General features: G+C 39.2%; 1 protein-coding gene across 3 annotated transcripts in view; it reads left to right on the top strand.

Moving 5' to 3' along the window:
• FBLN2 (fibulin 2) overlaps positions 1-25,991 on the top strand; it is a 910,922-nt gene that overhangs the window by 640,242 nt on the left and 244,689 nt on the right. Inside the window, exons 10-12 of one of the 3 annotated variants that reach the window (XM_044078109.1) lie at positions 341-472; positions 8,274-8,408; positions 15,978-16,112. In XM_044078109.1, coding sequence (XP_043934044.1) covers positions 341-472; positions 8,274-8,408; positions 15,978-16,112 — 402 coding nt within the window. The remainder of the gene's footprint in view (positions 1-340; positions 473-8,273; positions 8,409-15,977; positions 16,113-25,991) is intronic. The other 2 variants (XM_044078110.1, XM_044078111.1) reach the window with 2 other exon arrangements.

The following is a 25,991-nucleotide window of genomic DNA, read 5'->3' on the forward strand; positions in this document are numbered from 1 at the left end:
TGAAGAGATATTTATCACCACAGGGAAGGAATTATTATTGTTTAGATAATATACTACAGTTGATAATCACTCACATTTCTATTAGCTGTTTGAACAGGTGGGACTTTTTTAGAAAATGTTCTATTGGAAGAAAACATTGAACTTTATTTTCATTAAAAAATGGCATGATTTACAGAATTTCTCTACTTGACTGACCTGGAGTTGATCAGAGTTGCATTCCCAAGACATTTTGTGGTTTCTGAGCCATTGAGTGTCTGATTCAAATTAAATACGTCCTAGTATGCCATAGTGTTAAACAGGTTACTTCTATATTCTTACTGTTCTTAATGTCTTTCCACAGATATTGATGAATGTGCCATAGAGTCACACACCTGCCAACCTGCTGAGCAATGTGTTAACACAGTAGGTTCGTTCTTGTGTCGGAAAATAATTTGCAGAATAGGGTACAGATTGCAGAATGACACATGTGAAGGTAATGACATAATCATAAATAATAGAATATTTTAACTGTGGTTATTTCTGAATGTATTTATTTAACTAATAAATGATTCTACTACTTGAGTTAGTTAACTACATGTCTTCAGCTGTATCACAAAATTAGCTTCTACATGTCTGTAATATGAAATTGATTTTCAGTTCAATGTCCCTTGTGAATATCTGTATACATTTTTTTCACCCTGTCCTACTAATATAAACATGCTGTCTGGGTTTCATGAATCAATGGTATATACTGCAAGAAACATAATCTATATTTGCACCAAGCCTAAGAGATGTATGCCATGATGAATTTTGATTCAACATCTTTCATTGCCTAATATGATTGCCAGCAAAATATGCTTAAAGTATTGGGAAAATAGATTTGCGTGATTCATAGACACTTCCGCTGTTGATAGAGGATCTGGTAGAGTACATACCGCCACAGCTGGCTGAGGGTAGATAAGAAAAACCTTGTCTTCAACTCACTGCTGATCCATCAGGGGAGATCACCCCCCCCTCCCATTTTTGCTCTGTCATATTGAAGTTTGGAGTATATGTTTTGTTTGAGAATAGTCGTAAAAGAATGTCATGACTGGACATAAGAAAATAACTAGCAAAAGCTTTTTAAATGGTGGGAAAGGGGTTAGTGTTGGATGGACGGATATGAAAACTAACTTGCATAACATAGCATACTACATAAATCACTGCAGCTGTTATTGTGTGGATTAAAACCTATAATTTTTTTGCAGCACAATTTCTTGCATAATCAGGCACCTCTGACTGGCAGTTAGCAGTGCGGTACTTCAGTGATCTGCACCATATTCATTATACCTGTATGATTCGCACAAAGTAAAACTCCCAGCTATTTAAGTAATTGTTTACTATGTCCTAGTGATCCCAGATATTGTCCTGTTATGTGCGTTTGTCACTCAAGGGGACCTTGGTTTATTCTTAGTTCATAAAGTATAGGACCATTAACCCAAAGTGCTGGGGTGGTATTCAGTTGTCCGGGCTGTGGTTTTGTTTTAATGCTCCCAGTTACTTATTTCCCTTAGCATTTGCAGGGCAAAGGGTGCAGCTGTCCTGAGCATAAGATGTTAAGGTGCGCGATTAGTACTTTAGAAGTGTTGTAAGTCTACCCCTGTTAGTATTAACAGTTGCAAATGGTAATCAGTCAGTTAGTAAGTTAAGAACTGTAGCAAGAAGCTAGTACAGCTCTTTGCTACAGATTAGCAAATGGGTTTGTCACAGTTTACCAAATAGTTATTACATAGATACTTAATAGGTCTTTGCTTAACCTGAAGAGCTTTCCTTTTTGACAATCCATGAACTGTAGTAGGGACATATTATAGCTATTTTCTACACTTTAGCAAAGGTGGGTTGACACAGTAACTAGATGTTATGTATAAAAGTCTGACAGGGGGCTTTTTTTAGAGTTTTTTTTTCTTTTGGTTCTCAGCTTCATGCTTGTAGAAATCAAATGGGGACATTGCCTTGAATACTAACAATCCTTGTTAAAACTTTGACGTTTGTATAGCCAAGGGAACTTCAGTTCATTCTTACCTGGGAAAGAGCAGAAATTGTCCCCTACTCCTAAGTGCCAGGCATTATATTCACTGATCCTTGCTGTGGTCCATAAGTAGCCATTAGTGCAAACACTTTATACTGTCTGAAATAATTGTAAAAAGGTACAGCTAAGCTTGGGAAATCCAGTAGCCACTAGTCTGGCTACACTGCATATAGTGCTACACATTTTTCTGATAATTAAATTCACTCAAGGGCAGTTCTGAGAGAGAGAAAACGTGTTTATTTCTTAGCAGTGAGTAACATAGCTTCTCTTGGAAAAATATTTTTTTTTAAAGAAAGCTTAACTGTTCAGGTCAGATGTCTTAGGATCATAGGAGATTACTGGGCTATAGACCCAGAGGTCATTTTTAAGCCTAGCTATTTCATCCCAATGTAATACCATAGAAATGCTAGTCAGTACCCAAGATTACATTTAGTGATGACTGCTCATGTCCAGGAGGGTTGTGGGCACTATCCCTAGTAAGAATTTATGATGTCCTATCCACTCATCCAGGCTCCAATTGAGCAGTGTCATAGAAGTGCTGTGTTTCATATGAATTGGTAGCCTGTTCCAAAAGATGCAGCGATCATTGGGAGATAAATCTGCACCTCCAGCAAGTCCTATTTAAGTCACAGACCATGTTTAGGTCCCTGGAATGGGTAGCCCTAGTCCCGTTTGATTTACAGATATGCAGCAAGTTCATTAAGTTTAGGTTTTGGATTTAAATGCAGCTGTCTAAAGTATGTCTCTGTCATACTTTAAATTAAAACAAATGTCTAAAATCAACTTAACAGTTTGATCATTGCTGTAGCCAGTGGCCTGTCTCAAGACAGTCATTTCTAGTTAATTTCCATATATCAAAATGTAATTTAAATTCTTTGTTTATCATTAATTAAAAGTAAAAAGGCACAATTACGTAACCTAATTGTGTTAATGACATGGTTTTACAATCCTGTAATATGGCATACTTTTTGTAAAAAAAAATCTAGTTTATTACTATAACATACAGCAATAATATTGCAATATTTTCTGCTATTAAAGACTATCACTCTTGTTTATTTCCATCGTGGGCACTCAGTTTGCCCCTCCACTAATATTCTGTTTCATCCTTCTGACCCACTTGCTTGGGGTGCTGTATGCAACAGCAACTGTCCCTGTCTTGTATTCCTTATTCTTTCTTTTAGTACCTTCCCTAACTTATTTTACTTGTCTTAGCACTTAGTCATAGCCATTTCTCACCTGTGTGCTCATGCCTTCCTTGAACACGCTGCCTTTTATTGCAAAGCCATTTCATTCTTAAATATACACATCATTTTTGACATTGCTTATTTCCCTCTAGACTACTTTACTCCTTGTCAGATATAAAAAAAAAAATCACAGCTTCCTTTTCTGTTCTTCCTCTACCTGTTATAGATTTATGTAAGTGCATTGCCTTACTGCAATGTTTTTGTACTACCTTTCACTTTGACCACATGTGCATCTGCCCATTCTCTTCTCTCATTTCCAACATTTATTACTTACCTTTGTTCTGCATTATACTGTATGCAGCATGCTGTCAGTGAAGTTTACGTACATACTAGTTGTTTACCAACCGTATTCCGCAGTGGTGCAGCGGTAGCATTGTTGCCTCACAGCAAGAGGTTCTCCCATTCGATTCCCGGCTGGAGTGTGGGGAGTGCCTTCTGTGTGGAGTCTGCATGTCCTCCCTGTGGTTGGGTGGGAGTTTGAAAGACATGCGTAAATGGGCGTGCCTTCGTTGAAGGTTGAACGTCGAGCTGGCACCTCGGCATTTGTGAAAATCAACTGCCAATCATTAGCGGACCTGAGTTCCACTGTGGCGAACCCTAACCAGAAAAAGACGAAAGACAACAACAACAACTAGTTGTTCACCAACCCTTACTCCACAGCTTCCATGCACAATAGGATTTTGTCATCCCAGGTTTCAGCCTTTTTCAGACACCCCTTCTTCTTTACTCAGCACTTTCTAACGTTTAGCCAGGTATTTTGCTGGCATGTCTGTGTCCAACATCCTACATATTATTCTAGTGTGTCCCTTCTCCTGAGTCATTACTGCCTCCAATCCACTTGCAAACCTATTTTGTCTACTTCCCCTTTGCTTCTGTTTTCCTTCTAACTAATCCTTCATTGTGCAACTATTGTCTTTACCACGCACCAAGCTGCCGTCTTAACTCCTCAAACATTTTGAACTATTTTATTCCACCAGTCCCTAAACAGGTCCTTCTTTTTCAGGTCTATATTACTTGATTGAATGGTCAAATAGTAGAACACATAATGGTCAACCCGTAATAATCGAACCGCCACAATGTCAAATGGAAAAGACAAAAAGAAAAACCCACCCAAACAAACCATTTAAATTCTCTACGCAGGGGGGGCAAGTTCCCCTGCACCCCCATCCCCCTGCTACTTAAATATACCAACTCTGAGTTCACACTACAGTACAGACAATGGAAAACTTCCATTTCCGCACTGTATGGAGATCTCCATTGAACCGTTCGACATTGTGGCAGTTTGATTATTACGGGTCGACTATTACGTGTTCGACTATTTGACCATTCGATCATGTAATATAGACCCTTTATCTTCATGTTCCTCTTCTCTTTCACATTTCTACAGTCCTACCTAGGTAGTCTCATTTCCTTTACCTGTTTTATGCATTCAACCATTTTACAATCATCCATACCTAAATGCCCACTTAGCTGACCTGGGGTTTCCTCCTCCCTCTGTATGAATGAACTCTACTGTGTTTGACTTTATTTTCTTTCCCACCTATTCACTTTAGCTGCTGTCCAGTCAGACCTCATAATTATGTGTACAACATGTACTGGTATCATATAACACTGCATGACTTATGTATATACTCATACAACACTACATGTCTGATGTATATACTGGTATGCCTGCCACTTTGTTATTATTATTTATCCTATTTATTTACCATTCTCATATATAAAGTTTTTGTCTTGATACTCCCCTCACTCTTACTCTGTTTATCTACCAGCTCACTGGCAACTCTGCATTCCTTCCCTAGTATTACTCATGTGGTCTCTTATGGAGAGGAAGACTTTCTCAAAATAAATATTTAGCTCCTCAGGTAACCTTGGGCAGTACCCACCACTCCTCTTCTGTCTTACCTACAGTATCACAACCAACTACCTTGGGAGAATTTGCTTTTCTGATTTCTTCCCAGTTTGTCTTTCTTTCAAGATCGCTAACATCTCCATCATCTGAGAGCCCACATTCATGCAGTCATTAGAAAAAGGAGGACTTGATATCCGAACCCATCCTTTTCAGTTTTTTCATTGTCATTCCATACTATAACCAATGTAAACAACACAAACAGGAACAGTAGACTTTCTTTCCTTGGGTCCCTTTCCAAACAGATATTTTGTGGTAATCCTGTGTTAACTGTCACTTTCATGGCCACCCCTGCATACAAAGCCTTTGCCCCACCAACATAGATTATTTTGATCAACCACAACCCTCTCTGTTGCAGGTGGCCCTTTTTTCCTTCTCATCTTGCAGAATTTAACAGTATTCATCACTAGTTAGTAGATGTCCTGCCTTTTACAGATGTCACCTCAGTCACTCTTTCCAGCATTGCAACTGATACTGTTAGGATTAAGGTAACATGCCTTTCTTAAGGCGATGCAGGAGACATGATATCCCTAACCCTGTTTCTGACCTCATCTCTAAACCTTACATTAAAATAACCCTTTCCATAACACTGCTACTAATTGGATAAAGGGCCGTATTCAGCAAGGGTCACCCGCGGCATCTAGTTCTAACGTGCTGCTACTGCTGGTGACATCCCTTTCTAATTAAGAGATAGGCCCACCACACCTCAGTGATCCTACATGGTCTGTAGGATCACAGTGGTGGGTTGTCTCCTTGGCCAAGCTATATGCTAATGAGGCATTCCATGAGAGCAGCCTGTTCTGAGTTTGCTGTCCCCCAGAAGTGCCTTACATCATTTCAGTCATGCAGCCAAGTGATGCAGAGAATAGCTTAGCTGCACAAGCTAGCTTGGCCTTTCAAATTAATTAACTCAGTCAAAAGTTCATATTCATCCTTTGCTTTCAGTGGGTGAAATTGTGTTATGGTTAAGTGCTTTGTAATTGAGTGGGCATGTGTGATGTATCTGTGTGCGTGCATGCGTGTGTGTATGTGACACTGCGTATCTGTCTGGGTGGTTGTAGTTGGGGATTAGGTAGGGAGGGCATCACTAGACACCAGGGATTTGAAATATTACTCTAAATCACTTGAAAAATTAATTGAACAGCAAGTTTTGTAGCAGAAAAAAAAGATGAAAGATGTATAGGCTGATAACACTAGACACCAGGGACATTTGTTAAAAATTACCTTAAATCACACAAAAAACACTAGGAACCATAAGCAACATATCGATGAGGCAGGGTTGTACTCCTCTGCAGTAGTACTAGCAACAGGGATAGCCTTGTCACTTAAAATAAATAAATAGAAAAGAAATTATGAAAAAAGCTTCCAACCCCATATGGTTGTATCAGGAAGCACCTCATTAGCAGCACTTTAGTCACGTGTGCTAAAAGTAGCTCCTGCATCAGGCTCTATTTTCTAAACAATAAGAACTATTAAACTCCAATGCTTGGTAGTATTGATTGACTGCACTGGTCCTTCAGTTACAAGAGACAGGACAGATATAAGACACAGTCAGGGATGTTCTTTAAAGTCAGGGATAACTGAGAGCGATGGGGAGTATGTCCGTTGGGGGTGCTCTGCCATACTTGTGCTTCTGGACAAGGCCAGACAACACCGTGTAGATTTTTTTAAATATCACTCTGAGGCACTTACAAATGAAGAGAGTAACAGATGTAGCATCATGATGCACTTTCTGAACAATAATAAAAACGCAACTATAATATCTGGCATTATCGACTATAATCATCTGTGATTTATGAGTGACAGGAGAAAAATAAGAATACATCTGTGATATTCTTTAAATTAAGAGCCAGTTATGAGGACTGACATTTTGTGTGTGTGTTTGTGTGTGTGTGTGTGTGTGTGTGTGTGTGTGTGTGTGTGTGTGTGTGTGTGTGTGTGTGTGTGTGTGTGTGTGTGTGTGTGTTTGAGTCTGTCTTTGTGTGTGGGAGAGTGATTGAGGGTGGTGTCTATACCAAGTTGATGCACAGGCCATCAAAGATGATTATTACTTGGAAAATACTGATTAGCACTTGTGATAATGCCATGAGATTAACAGACAGGCAAATTAGCCAATAATGAGGTATTTCCTCATTGTGGCTAACGTGTCTCTGAATCACGTTTTCTGTGACTGCAGAAACAATTCCTTTTGGTTGGAGCTCTTGTGGCCTATGGTGGGATTCTTTATGAATCCCAGGAAAAGTGTGTCTGAATTAATTGGCAAGATTTTGATTAACCGAGTACAACAAGAAACAGTTTTCATTTTACTATTGCTTTTTGTTTTGACATTTTGAGCTTTACAATGAGTAGATTTTGAAAATGCAGGCATTGATCATCTGTGTTTCGATTGTTGTGCATTTTGGCAAGTCAAGATATACTCTGATATTTGTGTGTGTGTGTGTGTGTGTGTGTGTGTGTGTGTGTGTGTGTGTGTGTGTGTGTGTGTGTGTGTGTGTATGTGTGCACACAAATATATATACAGGGAGAGAGAGCGAGACAGAGAGAAAGGTATAGAGAAGAGATGTACACACTCAAATTATTTTTTTTTCAGTGAACATGTAATGGGCTAAATTATGTTATGTCATGTTGATATTTTGCATACTTTCATCTTTTTTGCATTTTTTTACATATTGTAATGTAATATTCCTTGGTACATAAACCATACAGATTTAACATACCTCTCATCCCCTAAGCACAAAGGGTCAAAGACCCACAAACAGAGTCAGATTTTAAATACTGCTTCTAGAAAGTTGCTAGAACAACAAGTTCTGTGTTAGCATTCATTTTTTAAAAGCTATGAAGTCTGAAACTCAAATGCATGTCATTTAATGACTTAAATCCTCAATGATTTGCCAGAAATCCACACATTTTTTTGAGAAACAGACTGAAGAAATGAGGCAAAATCTGGCCATTCTGCTAAAATTTGTCATTTGAGAGGTAAAAGGTTGATGTGTGGTGTGCGACTGGAAAATCTCAGCTATAACACTGACCCACTCAAGTGTACCCTTTGCTTACTGTTAACTTCTTTCCACAGATATTAATGAATGTGCTATGGAGTCACACACTTGCCAACCTTCTGAGAACTGTATTAATACTCCAGGATCATTCATATGTCAGAAGAAAATTATTTGTCATCCAGGATACAGATTTCAGAATGAAACCTGTGAAGGTAGTGATTTGATCAGAAAAGACATACCGTGTTTCTGTGGTATTGTTAACCTGTTTCTTTTTTTCATGCTAAATGAGTTTGCTTTTTTCTGGTAGGTATGTATAAGTCTTTATCTGTGTCATAGTAAGAAAACAGCTAATAGATAGTATTGAAGCTGTAGCAGATGTTCATTTCAGATCCATTTCAGATCCTTTGTGTGTTTTGATAATTTGAGATTTTTTTATTTCATTAATCCATTATACCCCATGTAAAAAACACAATGCACCTTTATTTATTTCCTCTTTTTGACTAACTCCCATTAAGCCAGTAGCCTGTTTATCAAGGAAGATCTGCTGTGGTATTTAGACTTCTTCTTCTTCTTTCGGCTTGTTCCCGGTTAGGGGTCGCCACAGCGGATCACCTGTCCGCTCATGATTGGCAGTGGAGTTTTACGGTGTCGAGTTACCAGCCAGGCGCCCAACCTTCCACAGAAGGCACACACATACACACACTCACACCTAGAGCCAATGTAGAGTGTCCAGTTCACCTACAGCATGTCTTTGGGATGTGGGAGGAAACCGGAGCACCCGGAGGAAATCCACGCGACCACAGGGAGGACATGCAGACTCCACATAGAAGGCACCCTAGCCGAGAATCGAACCGGAGAACTTCTTGCTGTGAGGCGACAACACTAACTGCTGCACCACCGTGGCCGCCCTGATGTGGTATTTAGACTGAGTAGGAGTAATGTGATCAGGGCACAGAGGAGATTACTTCTACTCTTTTTGATGAGTGCTGTTGGATATTTCACATTCACCTGAGCTACCACCAACTAAGGCAAATGGGACCTCAGTTTAATGCAGCACCTGAAAGATATCACTCTCAAGAGTGCAGCACCCCTATTACTGCATGCCAGTAATGGAAAAGAAACAGCACATGTGAAATGGAACCATCGGCCTTCTGTTCTTCTGTTATCTAATGCAAGTGTGCTACCTCTTGAGTTACTAACATTGCATGTGCATTTTGACAAATCAAGATATACTGTAATATTTATACTGTGTGTGTGTGTGTGTGTGTGTGTGTGTGTGTGTGTGTGTGTGTGTGTGTGTGTGTGTATCTATATAACACTTCAAAACATCTAAAACTCATAACACATCTAAAACTCATAACATCGAATCTCATAACATCGAAAATGTATAATATGGAATAAGTGTATCATGAAACATCTAAGTGTCATAGTTTAGTCTGTTATTGTTGTGGTATGAGAGTATGATATGTTGTAGTTTTTACTTATATAGTTTTTATTTATATTGTGTAGGAATTTATGCTATTTATATAGTGTTTATTTTGCCACTCTGTATGTGTTTTTTAGGCCATACAGGAAAGTGATATAGACATTATGTGTACATTCTTTATGGTGATCGTGATACAGTGGGGTTAGGAAATTAACTTTTTTCCCACTGCAGTGCGATCACGGAGTTGGTATGTTTAATTTATTGGGGGGGGGGGGGTCACGTCAAAACATCTAAAATTCATAACATCTAAATTCAAAACATTGAGACCACAACATCTAAAACCAAAACATCTAAAATTCGTTACGTGATTGCGATACAGTGGGGTTAGGAAATTAACTTTTTCCCACTGTAGTATGATCTCGGAGTTGGTATATTTTATTTATGGGGAGTGTGGGGACAGAGCTCCACACATGGAGGGTGCAGGAGGGCTTGCCCCTGCCGAAACGTAGTAAAAAGTATAGCAAATACCACAACGAAACAACCAAGCTGTACCATATGATATAAAAGCATAAACCTTTTATTCCTTCAAGTGCACACGGTAAGTGCTTTCGCCAATAAGCTTCATCAGACCACATAATAGCAGCATAAAAATGGCTTTATATATAACAATTCAAATCCTAGTCAACCAATCACACCATAAAACCTAAAATTGGTATACTAATTTATTAAAGAAATATTCATATAACAACAAATGGACCTACTTACAAGTTTCAAGTACATATACACAATATATATTTCATAAATCACAAACATAGAAACATATGTATAGACCATAATGTATGAAGCATCAAAAACGCATTATAAAAACTATAAAATGCATATTATGCAAGTATACAAGAAGTACATATGAAATTACTAATAGATGCATATATGATATTTCATTTCTGTATTCTCCGTTTATTTAAAAAGGGTTTTATGGAGGCCCTCTCATTTAACCCACTCCCCCTATTAGCTCTGAGAACGATGACCCAGTTATTTTCTCTAAAGTCAGTGTGGTTCCTGATGTCTCCTTTCCTAATACTGGGTGTTATGACCCCAATGAGAGGGCCTCCATAAAACCCTTTTTAAATAAACGGAGAATACAGAAATGAAATATCATATATGCATCTATTAGTAATTTCATATGTACTTCCTGTATACTTGCATAATATGCATTTTATAGTTTTTATAATGCGTTTTTGATGCTTCATATATCATGGTCTATACATATGTTTCTATGTTTGTGATTTATGAAATATATATTGTGTACATGTAGTTGAAACTTGTAAGTAGGTCCATTTGTTGTTATATGAATATTTCTTTAAGAAATTAGTATACCAATTTTAGGTTTTATGGTGTGATTGGATGACTAGGATTTGAATTGTTATATATAAAGCCATTTTTATGCTGCTATTATGTGGTCTGATGAAGCTTATTGGCGAAAGCGCTTACCGTGTGCACTTGAAGGAATAAAAGGTTTATGCTTTTATATCATTTGGTACAGCTTGGTTGTTTCATTGCGGTATTTGCTATATTAATTGTGACTTTAAACTCTTACAACGAAACATTTGTCTTGTGTGTATTTTGCTACATCTTTTTATTATCATTATTTTGGAGTTTTTTGGCAATTTACCACAAGAACAAGGTCATGGAACTATCTGGTTCAATTGAGTTGGATTATAACCCTGAAAGAAGTGAAAGTGCTAGCGATGCACTTGGGAAGAGACTTAATCAGTATCTCTTATCTGAGAGGAGTAGTCTATGGCAGTTTAACTTGGCAGTGGTTGATGATGACGTCGTGAATGCGACCGGAGAAACCGAATGGTTACAACAGCTAATGGAGGAGATTGAGAAGGACTTCCTCAAATTGAAAAGACTGCAGGCGCAAAGACACCATTTTCAGTTTTGTATTGAGAAAAAGATCGTGCCTCGCGGTCTGCGAGTGTTTAACATACCAACACAGGGCTCGCAGTATCCGGAACTTCTGACACGTTGGCAGCAATTAAATCTAGAGGTAAGCAACAAATATATGTGCTTACTGATCGACCTCTTTTTACCTGAAGAGAATAGTCTTGTTGAATCTATAAAGAAAAAGCAAGAATTTATTTTTAGTAACTTTGCTGCAAGGATTGTTAACCCTTTGTTTGAGAGCCTCCTAGGCGGAATTGCAGCTTTTGAACGGAAGCTGCTGCAACAGAAAAAGATTAAGATACTGAGAGATATCAAGGATTTTAGGTTGGAACATGTCTTTATGTGGCCCCGGACTGGGGGCGATTTGGACATGACTACTGTTTCTAACAATCGGAATGCTCCTATTAATACAGTCAGCTCTTCTGTTACCATGAGTTCTGAAATTAAAGACAGTGCTTTACCATTGAAAAGTGACAGTGATAATACCACAAAAAAACTGTTGAATGACTGTCGTACAGTTAATAATGGTTCAATAATTGATGATAATGATGAACAATTGTGTTTAATAACTGATAATGCAGTAAGTACTGCTGTTAGTGAGACTAATGAAATGTATACTACGTGTATTGATGCTGAAGTAACCCAAGGTATGCAAACTAATCATACAGGGAATTTATTTCCCAATGTTATAGTTAGTAGAATATCTGTTGCTCATGACACTACTGAACCAGTGGTTCGACCTAAATCACATGCTTATCATTTGAATGATGAGTCCCCCTTGAATAATGTTAATAATGTTAATAAAGTTAATGAAGGTATTTCTTTTCTCCTACCTGTGAGAACAGACCGGGGAGGGAGAAGGACCAGGTCCATGAGTTGGGGGCATCAAAAACGCAAACACTCAGGGAATGTTCACAGAACCATACCCTCAAGAAAATGTGGGGGAAAATGAACAGTCATTAATTTTTAATATTTCCTCATATGTACTTTCTGTAGAGGAAAGGAGAGTCTTATCAAAAGGATTGAATTTTATTTCCACTTGCAGAAGCAAGTTGCCTGACACGGTGTTAGACCTTAAGTTGTTTTGTAGAAATATAATGCTTCGTATGATTAATGGAGACACAAATAAACTTACAGGAGATGTAGCTCAAGTATCCACATTTCATTTGAAAAAATTGAGTAATTTTGTGCCTGTGAATCACTCATTAGTTGATGCATATATGAAGCTTACTGAAGATGAACTCTTCAGATATTTTGATAGTATTGGTTTTAATGATAAAGGAAGAAAGAGGAGCAGTCTTAGTTTCAAAGAAAGGAAAGTGCTTAGGGACCTACAGGATAATAAAACCATTGTAATAAGACCTGTGGACAAAGGTGGACTGATTACTATCATGGATACAGAGCATTATACTAAATCTATGGGTAGTTTATTAAGTGATAAAAAATTTTATAAGAAAATCTCAAGCAAGGATGTACACTTGATTATAGAAACAGTGTCTAATTCTTTGACAGATGTTTTTAGGGGAGGACTTATTACCAAAGAAACTTATGAATATCTTGTTGTCTTGAATCCACTTATACCCTTAATACAGGGGTTACCCAAAGTACATAATAATCCATCTGATCCACCAATGAGACCTATAGTGGCGGGTGGAGGCTGGGTAACTGAACCCCTTTCGGTCTATGTTGAGAAATATTTAAGACCAGTGATTAATTCCAATAGGTTTGTTCTCAGAGATTCCAAGCAGTTCCTGATTGACCTTTATGATTCTGTTAAAAAATTTCATGACTTGGATGAGATACTGTTTGTGACCTTGGACGTACAATCGCTATTTACAGTTATTCCGAATGAATTAGGTATTCAGTTTGTGCATGAATACCTATTAAAATATAGCGACTATTCTTTAGTTCAAATTGATTTAGTTACATTATTTCTTGAATTGATCTAAGAGAACAATATTTTCACTTTTAATGGTGAAATATTCTCCCAGTGTGATGGAGTTGCCATGGGCATGTCATGTGCCAACAGTTATGCTAACATGTTTTTGGCACACTGGGAGAACACCATACTTTTTGGTACTGACGAATTTAAAGCACATGTTTTATTCTATCGACATTTTGTCGATGACCTCTTCCTTTTGTGGAGAGGTAGTGTCCAGGAGTTATTTGAATTTCATCATATGATTAATACACTCACTAGTTGTTTGAATTTTACTTTGAATTGGTCATTTACATGTATAGAATATCTTGATCTTTATATTGAGAAATTATGCAATGGTTTTATAAATACAGGTGTATTTCGTAAGACATGCTATAGGAATTCCCTGTTATTTAGAACTAGTATGCACCCAAGGCACATTTTCTGAAATCTCATCCGAGGTCAGGGTGTTAGGGCCTCAAGGCTAAATCCATCAGAGGACTATTTTTTAGAAGAACTTAAAAATCTAGAAGATAGATTATTAACCAGAGGATACTGTGACGAGGAGATTATTGAGTCATTACATGATGTCAGTTCCTTGCGTCAGGGCATTGCTGCACCATATTTTGGTCCAATGAGTGCCACAGTCAGTCAACATGAACATGTTAAGAATGAGTCACTTAAGGTTCCCCTTTTCTATACATCTGATAATAAGAAATTAGTAGAAATCTTCAGTAGGAATTGGCCTATTTTACAAATAGATGAAGATATTAAAGGAATAGTGGGAGAATACCCAAAGTTCTTGTATAGGAACCGTAAGAATTTAAAGAGGTTATTTTGTCATCAGAACTTTAGCAGTGACCCTATGACTGGAGGTACAACTCACCCTTGTGGTGGGTGTAATTTTTGTCCATACGTTGATACATCAAATAAGTTTTGTCATCCAGACTTACATAGAGAATATTTATTTCATGCTGAAGCTACATGTAGAACTTCTAACATTGTATATTTAGCGGAGTGCCAAATATGCCATTGTTTTTACGTTGGCAAAACAAATAGACCCTTTAAGGACAGGATTCGTGAACATTTATACAACATTAGGAGACACTCTGACAATAATGCACTGGCAAAACATGTTACCAGATATGATGACAGTCACCATTTCCTTTTTAGGGCCATTGAGGTCATAACACCCAGTATTAGGAAAGGAGACATCAGGAACCACACTCAATTTAGAGAAAATAACTGGATCATCGTTCTCAGAGCTGATAGCGGGAGTGGGTTAAATGAGAGGACCTCCATAAAACCCTTTTTAAATAAATGGAGAATACAGAAATGAAATATCATATATGCATCTATTAGTAATTTCATATGTACTTCCTGTATACTTGCATAATATGCATTTTATAGTTTTTATAATGCGTTTTTGATGCTTCATATATCATGGTCTATACATATGTTTCTATGTTTGTGATTTATGAAATATATATTGTGTATATGTAGTTGAAACTTGTAAGTAGGTCCATTTGTTGTTATATGAATATTTCTTTAAGAAATTAGTATACCAATTTTAGGTTTTATGGTGTGATTGGATGACTAGGATTTGAATTGTTATATATAAAGCCATTTTTATGCTGCTATTATGTGGTCTGATGAAGCTTATTGGCGAAAGCGCTTACCGTGTGCACTTGAAGGAATAAAAGGTTTATGCTTTTATATCATTTGGTACAGCTTGGTTGTTTCGTTGTGGTATTTGCTATATTAATTGTGACTTTAAACTCTTACAACGAAACATTTGTCTTGTGTGTATTTTGCTACATCTTTTTATTATCGTAGTAAAAAGTATGTTTGTTAGTTTGGTGTTGTCATAAGTGAAGGGCGTGTTATTTTCATGTGATTTGTAGTGTTCTTATGTTGTGATGCAAAGTTTCGATCTTATGAGATTCAATGTTATGGGTTTTAGATGTTGTGGTCTCTATGTTTTGAACTTAGATGTTATGAGTTTTAGATGCTTTGAAGTGTAACTCTCTCGCTTTTTTTATTTTTTACGTATTGTAATTTAATATTCCTTGGTATAGAAACCGTACAGATTTATCATATTTCTCAGCCCCCTAAGCGCAACACATCAGAACAAAGCCAAAAGTAATGGAGGGTCAAAGACCCATAAACAGAGTCAAATTTTAAATACTGCTTCTAGAAAGTTGCTAGAACAAAAGGTTCTGTGTTAGCATTCATTTTCTAAAGGAAATGTAGTCTGAAACTCAAACATATGTCATTATTTAATGACTTAAATCCTCAATGATTTGCCAGAAATCCACAATTTTTTTGTGGAGCAAACTTAAAACATGAGGCAAAATCTGGCCATTCTGCTAAAATTTGGCAGTTGAGAGGTAAAAGGTTGATGTGTGGTGTGCGACTGGAAAATCTCAGCTATAACACTGACCCACTCAAATGTACCCTTTGCTTACTGTTAACTTCTTTCCACAGATATTAATGAATGTGCTGTGGAGTCACACACTTGCCAACCTTCTGAGAACTGTATTAATACTCCAGGATCATTCATATGTCAGAAGAAAATTATTTGTCATCCAGGATACAGATTACAGAATGAAATCTGTGAAGGTAGTGATTTGATCAGAAAAGACATACCGTGTTTCTGTGGTATTGTTAACCTGTTTCTTTTTTTTTTCCTGTTAAATGAGTTTGCTTTTTCTGGTAGATATGTGTAAGTCCTTATCTGTGTCATAGTAAGAAAGCAGCTAGAATATAGTATTGAAGCTGTAGCAGATGTTCATTTCAGATCCTTTGTGTTGCATGTTTAATAACTTTATTTAAAAAACATGTTTTGATAATTTGAGATTGTTTTATTTCATTAATCCATTATACCCAATGCAAAAAACATAATGCAACTTTATTTATTTACTATTTTTGACTGAGTAACTCCCATTAAGCCAGTGGCCTGTTTATCAAGGAAGACCTGATGTGGTATTTAGACTGAGTAGGAGTAATGTGACCAGGGCACAGAGGAGATTTCTTCTACTCTTTTTGATGAGTGCTGTTGGATAGTTCACATTCACCTGAGCTACCACCAACTAAGGCAAATGGGACCTCAGTTTAATACATCACCTGAAAGATATCACACTCAAGAGTGCAGCAACTCTATTACTGCATGTCAGTAATGGAAAAGAAACAGCACATGTTAAATGGAACCATCGGCCTTCTGTTCTTCTGTTATCTAATGCAAGGATGCTACCTCTTGAGTTACTGTACTAATGTTGTATGTGCCCACCCAGGGGCATGTTTTAGTGATTCCATTTTCAGTACCTCTTACATGATCTCCACTAACATTTGTATGCTAAAAGTATTCAAAATATGTAAAAAAAAATATTTTGCAAGTAGAGCTTTAATATTCAGTTACCTCTTTTTCTGCTGGGAGCTTGACAAAGTAAAGTGCATTTAATGCTGGCAGATTGTCTAACATTGTACAAAGGAAAAACCTTGGATGTGATAGTGCACACTGTGGAGATCTGTTGCATATAGTTTGGGAGGGGGTGGACTTGAAAAGACTAACACTATTCAGAAAAATATCTCTGGAAACCATGGAATGGCATTGCTACTGCTTATCAAACTCTACCTTAGTGTGTAGTCACTTCTTCCAAGTTTGTCTTTCATGAGTGCCACCTGCTCAAATCGCAAGATGCCAAGGAGTAAAATGCGGATGACAATTTACCAGTGGAAATCACTGCTACTGTGGTTTCTACATGTGTACCAGCAGTGCGTCTTTTGTTGGGGAGGTTACTTCCTTTTTGTGTTTGTGTGACCATGGAGTTCGGATATATAACTTTGGAGAAAATGAGGGTCTGGCCTTCCTCAATGAGGGTGCAGGGGGCCTTACTGCCCTGCAAAAAGCAGTTATGGTTTGAGTTTTCACCAGCCTTGGTCTCAGACATTGGTTTTCAGTGTTGTGATTCATTAACTTTTATACAGTCTGAGTTTCATAGTGCCACATACAGTACATGTGCAGATAAGAATGAGAGCATGTATTTTGCTGTTACTGAATTCAAAAATCAGAACACTGCACATCAGGTGAGGCTGTTTTGCATAGACGGCTAAAATCTAGATGACCAGAGTTTGAATAGAGGCTTTGGCACTTCATTAGCTGGATTTGGGAGGATAGGAGTGAGGGAATAAGTGCAAACACCAACTAATCGATCCTGGATGAGACGTGTGGTGGTTCTGGTCAGTTGATTTCTTCAAGTATGTGGAGACTTGTAAAGCAGCAACAATGGCCAGGACTAAAGATGTGGCTTGACCCATGCATGCAGAGAGCATAGTAAGCCCCTGTGAATACATGGGGTACTCATGCCAGCCACCAGGGTTAGATATGGGGCTTGAAGCAAGGGGAGAAGTCCTAATGGCTGCTTATTTAGCAGTTTGCATAATCAGCTCTTGTCTTGGAGAGAACAAATTGGTCAGGAGCAGCCCTTTCGCTTGGGTAGAACAAATGAGCCAGTGGCCCAAAGAAGACTGATGGTTAGTAGGCAGCACAGACCAAAAAAAAAAAAAACACAACACACCAAGCTGATAAGTTTAGAAAAAGACTTTTTCTTTCCATATCAAACCCAGATCTGGGTGCCTTTGTCAGTCCAGTACAGCTGGAATTATGGCATGCACTAAGCTGAAGAAGTGATTGCACCTGCAAATAGCATCTCAGAATAAGTCTCATAATTATTCACACACACACACACACACACACAAATATATATATATATATATATATATATATATATATATATATATATATATATAAAAAACTGTATGTAATAATGTTTCATATGCTTACATATCCAGATGTAACCAACTCATAGACATAATTTGCAGATGTGCAGTGCAGTGCATTTGATTATATCCTTATGGTACTATAAAATGCTTATAACTGGAGTTTTTGTATGCCATAGAGTAGAAGTACCGCATGTATCTCTGATACATACAAAGCAGCAATTGAAGCTTCTCTACTGAGTAATTCCAGATGCAGCAAAATATGCTTTTTTCTATAGTACAACACTGGTTAGTGTTCCTTCTGCATGCACCCACCATAGTAATTCATTTAGCCACTGTCTATCAGCCAAGGTTGTCCCAGTCTTTGTACACAAGAAATGTATCACATTGAACTGGCACAAAGCTTCCTACGCAAAAAGAGCATTACCATTCACTAGAATGCTATATCAGTTTATGAATCAAGTAATATGTTGCCAAATATAGTTTACAGTTAAACATGCAGTAATAGCAAGGGTACTATATGTTAAATATACCTTCAAACTAGACTCATTATGATTACAGAGGTTGCTTATTAGTATATTGTGAAAGTGAATGTAGTAATAATATGGTATTTTTATGTTGAAAGAAGGATCAGGTATGTATTCTTAGCGGTATTGTCCTTTTAGTCAAGGTGAAGTACTGAGTGTAGTATAACTCTGACATCAGCATTGATTATAGGTTCGTAAGTTCATAGGTTAATATTAATATTGGCCTATTGATGCAGAGGAACATTTGCAACCTAGTCACAAAATTCCAAATCACGAATACCTGCAACCATGAATAATTAATACCCACCCACTTGGCTTAGAGCTTGAGAGGCAGATCTTGAGAGGCAGATCTAGGATGTATTTGATATCAAACTTTGACCCCTTTCAGTGAGGGCACGATGAGTCAGACATAGGGTGTATCTATGGATGTTCTTCATGTTTCACTGTTACAGTCATTACATTAGGATTATCTGCTTGCAGTAGCCCACAGTCGGCCTGATTAACAAAGTCTTGGGTCCTGCGTCTGTCGCTGTCCCTTCTTCCATGACGTCAGGTAGTCAGGGGTATGAAACATGCAGCCGACACCATTACATCAGTCTTTCTTGCCGTGCGGTGCCCGAAGCAGAAGCAGTTCGCAAGTGCCGGTAGGCCGACTCCTGAAATTTTCGTTTTCGAGTTTCAGAACCAAAGTCTTCAACTAAAGTGAAGTACCCCGTTGGGGAAACTTTTTCTTGCTCCTTACCGATGTCAGTAAAAGTTAATAATTGCATTACTTGTGGAAAGCAAATACCTCATAAAGATTTTCAGTCGCACTGTATTCCTTGCCTAGGCCCTGACCACGATGTACCTTGCTGCCGGTTTTGTACTTTATTTAATCAGCGCACTATCCATCGTCAGTATATTTTTGCCTCTAAATATTTCAGTTCTCAATTTAATTATCCAGAAATGTCATCAGTTAGCCATCTGACTACCGGAATTTTGAAAAAACGCAAAGATAAAGACAGAGACAGACCACCGAGGTCCAAAACTGCCGATGACGCTTCTCCTAAGCCAGTCGCCACTACTCACTGAGGCACTTTCGCAGCCCCCGATACCCACAACTTCTAATTCGCAGGCCTCTACTGAGACCCATTCGGAGTCCGGTATGTCATGATATGCTTCAACTATGGAACCCACGGATGTCTCTACCTTGGATGGGTCCAAAGCTGCTGTGCAGGCGCCGGCTTCTGAGGGTGTATTCAGGCCTATGTACTTGCATATTAAACCGACGCCTCCTTCTTCATTTAGGCCTAAATCTCGAACCATGCCTAAAAAACAGATGCCCAGGCCACATGCTCAGGCTTCTCTGCCTAAAAAACAAATGATAAGAATGGCTGAAGATCTTATAACTCTAATCAGGGGAAGCCAACCTCCCCCTTCTAACAGACCTAGGACTAAAGTTGTTTATGAATCTTCTGACCAGGATTCTGATTTTTCTGATTCTTCTGATGATCTGGATTTGCCCTTATCTCCTTATGAGGATTCTGATGCAGAGGACTCTATTCCCTCTGCTTCCCCTTCAGAGGATTTTTCTTTTGGTGAAACCTTACATACTCTAAGGGAGCATTTCCACTGGGAAAGCCAGGATTTTTCTGATTCAAAAAAAGAGGCTTAAGGATTTCTTACTTCTGCCGCAGCATAGGCCTTTAGCTCTTCCTCCTGTACTAGACATTGTTGATGATGCTTTTTCAGAATCTAGTGTGGCACCTGATACTTTGCCTCCTGCTCACAGAAAACCTGACAGATATTACAGGGTTCCTGATTCACACAAGTTCCTTTTTAAACATCCTATTGTGGATCCAGAGACTATTTCACAGGGACCCAAGGGCATTAAGGCTTCTACTGCTAAAAATCCTACCCCTTCTGATAGAGACTCCAGGGCACTGGATAGATGAGGAAAGAAGGTTTACACTTCTGCAGCCTTGACCATTAGGGCTTTAAACTGCCAGTTTCATATGTTAAAGTATCAGCAACATGTTATTGGATTGTTTAAACAGAAAATTATGTTGATTCCTAACTGTGTGGAAAATAAAGAATTACAGGATTTAATGCATTCTGCTGAACAGGTTGGAAAACATACTTTGCAATATGGATTTGATTCATTAGAGGCCTCTTGCAGGGCTGCTGTTACTGAGTCCATGCTCAGAAGGCATGCTTGGCTTAAGGAGCAACCTTTGCCTGATTATGTTAAAGCTAAATTGTTGGATGCTCCCTTAAATCAGGACTGCCTGTTTGGCAACAAGGCTGAGGAAGTTCTTAAAAAGATGGAAGATAAAGCTAAATCTATGCAAATTGTTAAAGATTGCTTACAAGTTTAGCCTCCCAGATTTAGTAGGCACTGGCCCTCTAAGAATTGGTCATTTCCAGCCCCTTCCAGGTCTTCTCAAGCCAAACCCAGACACAGCAGAAACCCCAGGTTTCAGTCCAGGGGACACACAAGACTAAGCAGTGGGGGGTTTTCAGACCCAAATCAGGGAGTAGTAAGATTCTCCCCTATGGAAAACTGTCTCAATGACTTGCATTTAAAGCTTCCAAGCACTTCCCAACTGAATGCTGCTTTAGGCGGAAAGTTTGGTCTGCAGGCCAAAAACTGGGAACTTATTACCCAGGACAAATGAGTTTTTAAAATAGTGTCCCAAGTATACAGATTTCACTTCCACACCTTACCAACACCAAGCAGGTGGCCAGATCTACCCCCAAATCAGTGGGCAGAGGCCCAAAGTCAAGTACTCTCTCTTAAGCATGGGGGCTATTCAGTTGGTACCAGAAGAGGAAAAGGAACAAAGTTTATATTCAAGACTTTTTCTGGTACCCAGAAAAGGCAATACATGGTGTCCTATCCTGGACCTTTCTACTCTAAATACCTTTCTGGTGATTCCAAAATTCAAGATGCTGGCTCTTCACCAGCTGCTTCCTATGCTAGGCAAAGATGCATGGTTGGCAACACTAGACTTAAAAGAGGCATACCTGCACATCCTTATCAGGGAGTCTTGCAGAAGATACTTATGCTTCAAAGCAGGTGACATGCACTATCAGTTCTCTGCACTGCCTTTTGGCTTATCTACTGCACCCAGGGTATTCACAAAGTGCCCAGCTCCAGTCATTGCATTCTGCAGGCAAAGAAATATTCAAATATATCCATACCTGGACAGTTGTCTAATTCAGGCAGAAAGCCAGGACATACTTTTGAACAAGGGTTGGGAGGGTGGCCTAATGGTTAAGGTGTTTGCCTTACAAACACAAGGTGCAGGGTTCAAGTCTCCCAAGGGATAATTGGCTAGGCTTAAAATGGCTTGCAAGGGCAGTTATCCTAGTATTGATCTATGAATCTGGCCTTCATTCAAAGTGTATTGACTTGTCTGGGGTACACCATAAATGAAAAGAAATCACCCCTGGTACCCTGTCAACAAATTAAATTCCTGCGAGCAAGCTTGAATACAATTTCCCAGATGGCTTTCCTCACGCCAGAGAAACGGACTCATTTGACAACCTTCTTCAAACAAGTGGCCACAAAAACCCAGTTATCTGCAAGGCAAATACTGCAGGCCTTGGGGTTCATGGCCTCCTGCATTCTTCTAATTCCATATGCAAGGCTGCATATGATGAAATTGCAATGGTATCTCAAAAGCCTATGGTGTCAACATTCACAGGATCTAGAAGCTATGATTCCTATCATACCATGTCTACACCTAGAGTTCCTTTGGTGGGCAGAGGCCTGCCACCAAAACAAGGGAATACCATTCACACTACCCCCTGCCACCCAAACCTTAACAGATGCATCAGACTATGCATGGGGGAATCACCACATAAATCAAAAGGAAATGTTAGCTGTACAGAATGCTCTGACAGCTTTCAAAGACCACATTCTTCCAGGACAACTAAAGGTAAAGACAGGCAACACCACGGTCATGTGGTACATAAACAAGCAGAGGGGTACACACTCTTACCCCCTCTGCAGACTAGCCATGGCATTGTGGAACAAGCCTTCAGATACCAGGTGGATCTACAAGCTCAGTTCCTGCCAGGAAAACTAAATACACTGGCAGATGGACTAAGCAGAAACCTCATGGACCCACACGAGTGGAAACTGGAACCAAGGATTTTCAACATGTTGACAAGCAAATGGGGGAGCCCAGATATAGACCTGTTTGCCTCCCCTTAGAACCATCAGTTGGACAAATTTTGCACAAGGATTCCCCACAAACTAGCTTGGAAAGTAGCTGCTCTATCCTTCAGCTGGAAAAACCTATCGGTTTATGCCTTTCCTCCTCTGCCTCTGCTCTCCAAGGTACTACTAAAGATCAAACAGGACAAGCCAAGGGCGATTTTAATTGCACCAGACTGGCCATGCCAACACTGGTACCCCTTCCTGCACAGCTTGGCCCCATGGCATCTGCCTCAGACTTCTTCCCTGTTGTCTCAGCAGGAGAACCAGATTCTGCAACCTCAGCTGCAAACCCTGAACCTAGCAGCCAGACTAATTACCTAATCTCTCCTTTACCACCTCTCAGTAAATCAGTGATGGATATCATTTTAGAGGCTAGGAGGCCGGATACTAGAAAATCTTATGCTGCAAAATGGAAAAGATTTTATACGTGGAACCAGTCTTAAGGGATGAGCGCAGCAGTCCCCAGTTTACCTCAGATTCTACGATATTTGACCAAGATGCTTCATAAGGGCTTGTCTTTTTCCTCCATCAAAATTCATGTCTCAGCCATTTCAGCTCATTATAGCACAGAGCCTCCCCTCTCTTACCCACTGCTCAAGCAGTTCCTCAGAGTGGCTAAAAAATTAAAGCCACTGAGGAGAGCCCCAACTCCAGCCTGGGACCTTAACTTTGTCTTGGAGAAACTCACTCTTCCTCCTTTCGAGGCAGCTGCTACTGCAGATTTAAAATTCCTTTCCTGGAAAACAGCCTTCCTTTTAGCAATCACTTCTGCAAGAAGGGTATCCGAGTTACAGGCTCTTATGTCAGTGGAGCCTTTCATCATCTTTCATGCGGACAGGGTGTCCCTCAGAACCAATCCCTCCTTCATGCCCAAGGTGGTATCCACTGTGGCTCTTAATCAGTCCATTCATTTGCCTACCTTCTTTTCTAACCCACAGAACAAAGGGGAATGGATACTGCACTCCTTAGATGTGCACAGACAACTGAGATTCTACTTGGACAGGACTAAACCTCAAAGGAAATCTGAACAACTGCTGTTGCCATTTGTTGCAGGGACAGAGAGGAAAGCTATATCAAAGCAAACCATTTCAAAATGGATAGGCCACTGCATTCATTTCTGCTATAAGCACCATAGTAAACCTATCCCACAGGGCATCAGACCCCATTCAACCAGGGCTGCATCTACTTCTACAACCTTTCTCAGAGGCGTACCTACCAGGGACATCTTAGAAGCTGCTACCTTGAGTTCTGTACATACTTTCACCAAGCATTATCATTTGCTAATTTTCTCTAAACCCAGAGCTGGTTTTGCCACTGCAGTCTTGCAGGGCCTTATAGCTGGTTCTAATTCTATTTAATTCCTCCTCTCAACCTTAGCTTTGGGAATCTACCCAAATGTAATGACTGCAACAGTGAAACATGAAGAATATAGTACAGTTGTGTACACTTACCATAAATGTAGATGTTTGAGTGTATTCACTGTTGCAGTCCTGGTTACCCGGTTACCCTCCCTCCAGCCCCCTTTCTTCTTTTGGCTATACCTCTACTCTCATTTACTATGCTCAAAAAGCTTTTTGGTGTATTTGCTTTTTTGTTGGAGGTATATCCTTGTATTATAGATTTAATTGCTTTCCGTTAGGGGGGGCATCTGATATCTGGGGCAAGAAAAACTGATGTAATGGCATCGGCTGCGTGTTTTATACCCCTGATGACCTGACGTCATGGAAGAAGGGACAGCAACTGATGCAGGACCCAAGACTTTGTTAATCAGGCCGACTGAGGGCTACTGCAAGCAGATAACCCTAATGTAATAACTGCAACGGTGAATACATTCGAACATCTACATTTATGGTAAGTGTACACAACTGTACTTTTTCCAACCATTTGTCCAGGTTATGCTTCAAATGGGTCAGAGAGGTACTTTGTTTTACATACAAGGGAAGTCTTTTCCATAAAAGGGGGATTCTTTGGGAGAGATTTCTATCTTGCCAACAGGTTTTTATTTATTTTCTATGGAAATCTAGATCTCTTGATCTGGCTTTTAGGGTGTAATTTGTTTTGTGGATGTGCAGGAAGTCACATAGGGCTGGTACCTCTGAGGCTGTGTAAGCCAGACAGTGGTACCTTCTGATGAGTCTACAGGAAGATGAAAAGGAAGGAAGGAAGACCTGCCCTTGATTTTCCTTGTAAATGTTGCTATTGCTCAAGCTGAATCATACACTTTTTTATCTGGATATTTACAATTTTACATCGTTGGCTGCAGTATCCAGGTGAAGATTTTTCTTGTGAATCCTTCTATGTAGCCCATCTAATTACTAAAGGGTTCGCATCTAGAAATACAGAGGTTATAATGCCCCTCTACTCATCACTCATCAGACCCATCATAGAGTGCAATGCCCCATTTGGGATGTACCTCACAAGACACTTCCAACAGCTGGAAAGACCATAAAAGTACCTCACCAAGAGGATTACTGGCCTCAAACATATGTCCTATGCAGCCCGACTGGAAAAACTCCGGCTGTACTCAGTGGCATATTGCTTACTCAGAGGTGATCTCTGCCTGACTTACATCGCCATGTCCATCTCAGAATTGATGGACATGCTCCACCTAAAGAAATCCAAGTCACTGCGAGCCACTCACTGTAGTGAGCTAAACCTCGCCACAACAGTAAATAGAACATACTGAAGGGATAGATTCCTGTCACAGAGACTCCCCATGCTTTGGAACAAAATTCCTAACTACATTAGGCAGAGCCCCTCACTAACACTCTTCAAGAGAAACCTTGACGAGTGGATGGGTAACAGAAAATACACCCCTGGGATCACTTCATTGGCTCTTCTTGACAGAGGCTCAGTTAATTAATCAATGGGGTGGCGAAAGTTGACACACTCTGGCTAGGCTTATAAATGCCCTCGGGCAGATAGCCTAGTACCTACCTATGAACCTTAGACAAGTACAATCCAAAGGTGGCATTATATTCTGTTATC

Source organism: Protopterus annectens, chromosome 7.part0, assembly GCF_019279795.1.
Source record: "Protopterus annectens isolate FY-2018-M chromosome 7.part0, PAN1.0, whole genome shotgun sequence".
NCBI classification, from domain to species: domain Eukaryota; kingdom Metazoa; phylum Chordata; order Ceratodontiformes; family Protopteridae; genus Protopterus; species Protopterus annectens.